Raw genomic sequence first — 3,679 nt, forward strand, 5'->3', positions numbered from 1 at the left:
AGATGATGAAGAAATGGCAGGAAAGGAATGTGAGGATCGCGGAAGAAGCAAACTCATCATGGCACAAGGATATCACCGCACGACAGATGAGGACGATGATACAGAGATAAAAAAGGCAAGAGCATGGGACGACTGGACAGATGAAAATCCTCGTGGTGCTAGCAACAAGAAATTAACACCTTGCGGGTAATGGATACCAGGTCTCGCATTGTATGTTAAAATTTTGGCAGAAACCATATTGAAAATCAAATTTTGTAAGAACTCAATGATGATTTCCAAAAGATTTGAATCTAAATATTTTAGATGGAATTTAATAATTTGATAAGATAGTTCTTGAACAAATTGCAAAATATGAGATGAGCAAATTTGAGTTCATGGATCATAAGTTTCTTTTGTCCTTCAGTTTACTTTCTTTTGCTCATAGATTCTCCAACAAATCTGGCAATCGAATCTTTGCACAAGCCATTAGAGGTTTGGCTTTGAAGAGGCTCATCCTTTCCTCCGAGAGGTCGATGCTAGCCTCATCAATAGGTAAACTCCATTCGAATGCTTGAAGCACCCTTCCAACCAACATGTAGGTCATTGCCGTGCCAAGCTGAGCTCCCATGCATTGTCGACGCCCAGTGGTAAACGATATCATTCGGAGACCTGGCTCTGCTAACTCTACCTCTTGGTGTCCATCCATAAAGTGTCGGCTCGGATTGAACTGGGTCGGATCATCCCAAACCTTGGGATTTCGTCCGAGTACAGCTCGACCCAACAACACCATGCTCCCCTTGGGGATGAAGTAGTTGGAAACGACCGCGTCATCGATGGCTACGTGAGGGAGGTTGAAGGGTGCGATCGGGTGGAGACGAAGGGCCTCGCGAGCGCATGCCTTCACATAGGGGAGTCGAGCAAAGTCAGATTCGACTACTAACCGCTCCTTGCCGACCACCCGATCCAACTCCTCAACTGCTTTTCGCATGATGTCAGGTTGTTCCAGCAAGTGTGCCAACAACCACTCTGCTGTGTTTGAGGGATTGTCCACGGCGGCATACATGAACTCCTGCAAAAAAATAAGTTCTTTGTTATAAAAAAAAGGTTCATAATTAATTTTATAAAATTACCGTTGCATCTATTATATTATATAAGATATACAGTTGAATCTTAGTAAACATACATAAATAGAATATTTGAGTAAATGAGAGTCTTGATGTGGATATAGGAACATATAAGGATGATAGACAATATAAAAAAAAAAAATTAAAAAGGTCAACCCTTACCGCGCATTGAGCTTTAATTTCCTCAGTGCTGAGAATCGGCTTGCCGGAGTCGTTGGTGAGGGAGATCATGACGTCGAGAAGGTCTTCCACCTCCTTCTTTTCTCCGCTCCTCCACTTCTCGATCCTTTCATCGATGATCGGATCATGGTACTTGCAGACGGTGCTCACCGCCTGCTCGGCTATCCTCTCATGGCCTTCCAAATCCAGGCATCTCAGCCATGGCATGAAGTCCGACGGGCAAAAGGCGTAGAGCACCGACAGCATCGAGAACGCCGCCTCCACGTGCTCCACCTCCTCATCTCCGGGGCCTTGGTACGGGCCGCCGGCCCCGAAGTGCCTCACCCCAAACATCATCCGCCGGATCACATTCCCGCCGTAGTACCTCATTGCCAGCCGAATATCGACGACGCCGCCACCTCCAGCCAAGCACAGGTTGCGCAGGTACCGAGTGAGGTGGTCAGCCTCCTCGGCCCGCGCCGCCGCCAGCCAGCGCAGCCTCGCGCTGCTCAGCACCTCGGACGCGATCACGCGGCGCATCTTCTTCCACTGCGGACCCAGCGGGCTGAAGATCACCGAGAGGAAGTTCCGGCTGGAGTGCTTGGTGGCCACTGTGAGTGGCCGCGATGCGAAGTTGGCGTCGTGCCTCTTGAGAAACTCGCACGCCAGCTCCGGCGAGTTGACGACGACGACGTGGGCGCTCCCCAGGCGTATACAAGTGATGTCCTTGCCGTCCGCCGCGGCCATGACCCACCGGAAGTGAGGCCGGTGCCGAAGCAACGGGATGAGGCTGCCCACGAGGGGCCACGGGGTCGGGCCTGGGGGAAGCCGTTTGTCTCGTTTCCGGAGAATCGAGAAGAGGCAGGCTGCCAAGAGGAGGGCAACGGCAGCGCCAAGGAGTCCGGTGTCGGTGGCGGTGCCATGTGGCTGAGGCCTGATAGATAAGGTCAAGCTGAAAAACATTGTTGACAAAGTTTGTATTGTAAAGGCTAAATCACAATTGGTGATGGAATGCAACATTGGAATATATATATACTCATTATATTCTCATTTGTCATGCATTTAACATTTGAAATGGATTTCTTAATTTTATTTTACAAAATTATCGCATCTTCTACCAACCTTGAGAACCACGTTCATTTATTTTATTCGAATAATATCGACAACACCAATAAACACACACTGCAAACTATCTAAACTAAGGTTAGACATTATTGCCCTCGAACTATAGTACAATAGAAAAGACCTCTCTAATAGTTAGAGTTCTATATAAGTTTATTTTATGATCCTTGATTTTATCTGAAAGTGGGAAATATGGCACCCTGGGTAGTCAGCTCTTCCTGGGTAGTCAGCTCTGATGTTGACCGTGTGAAGATTTTGAGTCAGCAAAAAATTAGATCAAAGTGATCTTACATGTCAAAGACAACATCAGCAACTGAGCCAGAGAGGAGTCTCTGACACAAGCACTCCGACACTCAAGTAAGTGACCGATCAAGTAGAGAGCAATGAATAGTAGCAAAATATGTGAACAATGGATGTGAGTGTCTAAAGTTGCTTAGCCTCGCGTACCTGTGCATATAGATGGAGACCTCCTTTTATAATATTAGTGTTCCTTTGTACCTAAATTTTGATGCACTTCCAAAAAAGGAATGACAATAAAGGTGATTTGACATCTTTCTCGAAATTGGCCTGTAATCTCTACGCTTTACAGGGTGGAAGCTTCTAGTATACAGCTTGCATATAGAATATTCTCCGTCCTCTATAGTACAAAATGTCAAAAAGGAATATTAGGTCATTGGGATGAGGGGCCCTTACTGCACGTGGTGATGTGACAGGTGCCCCAATCGGGGACCATTAGACGGCAGAGTAGGGGGAGGAACTCGATGCTCGAGGTGGGAACAGAAGCAGGCGCCGATACTTCTTTTTTTTCAAACGGATTGAGCTTCTTCAACATTGATGTATTTGGTTGACCATTCGAGGAGATGATCGAAGTCCCTTGGTGGTTAATGAGGTGTTGGAAGAAATCACTATTCGTGAGCCCTTAGGAGAAGACGCTCACTAAGATCTCCAGGGTGGCCCAGGGAATGCCCATGACCACTTGATTGAACTTTTTGATGTAGGCCCTTAGCGTTTCCTTGGGTCCTTGCTTAAGGGAAAACAGGCTTAGTGTCGTCTTATGATAGCGGCGACTGCTGGCAAAATAATGGAGGAATGCCTTACAGAAATCCTTGAAGCAACAAATGGACTCGGTCGGGAGCTAGTTGAATAATCTCTGTGCCGAGCCAGAGAGGGTAGCGAGGAACACTCGGCATTTGACTCCGTCCATATATTGATAGATAATAGTTGCATTTTTTAAATTTGAGCAGATGGTCTTTCGGATCGATTGCTCCTCCATATTCTCTGATCAATAGGGGGTC

The 3,679-nt window shown here is 46.8% G+C and overlaps 1 protein-coding gene across 1 annotated transcript; it reads right to left on the bottom strand.

Annotated features, from left to right (window-relative positions):
• Nucleotides 1-338: 338 nt before the first annotated feature.
• Nucleotides 339-2,236, bottom strand: LOC122011939 (tryptophan N-monooxygenase CYP79A68-like). Its single transcript, XM_042568380.1, has 2 exons — nt 1,266-2,236; nt 339-1,048 (listed from the first exon to the last, which is right to left on the bottom strand). Exons 1-2 carry the CDS (start codon nt 2,223-2,225, stop codon nt 419-421), a joined length of 1,590 nt encoding a protein of 529 aa, XP_042424314.1. The 5' UTR covers nt 2,226-2,236; the 3' UTR covers nt 339-418.
• Nucleotides 2,237-3,679: the final 1,443 nt, after the last annotated feature.

This window comes from Zingiber officinale, chromosome 8A (genome assembly GCF_018446385.1).
Source record: "Zingiber officinale cultivar Zhangliang chromosome 8A, Zo_v1.1, whole genome shotgun sequence".
NCBI classification, from domain to species: Eukaryota; Viridiplantae; Streptophyta; class Magnoliopsida; order Zingiberales; family Zingiberaceae; genus Zingiber; species Zingiber officinale.

Excerpts from the sequence above, each read along its gene's own strand:
- LOC122011939 (XM_042568380.1), bottom strand. The coding sequence starts at position 2,225 with ATGTTTTTCAGCTTGACCTTATCTATCAGGCCTCAGCCACATGGCACC. Across the intron at positions 1,049-1,265 it reads AAATTAAAGCTCAATGCGCG|GAGTTCATGTATGCCGCCGT; the intron begins GTAAGGGTTGAC and ends ATTTTTTTGCAG.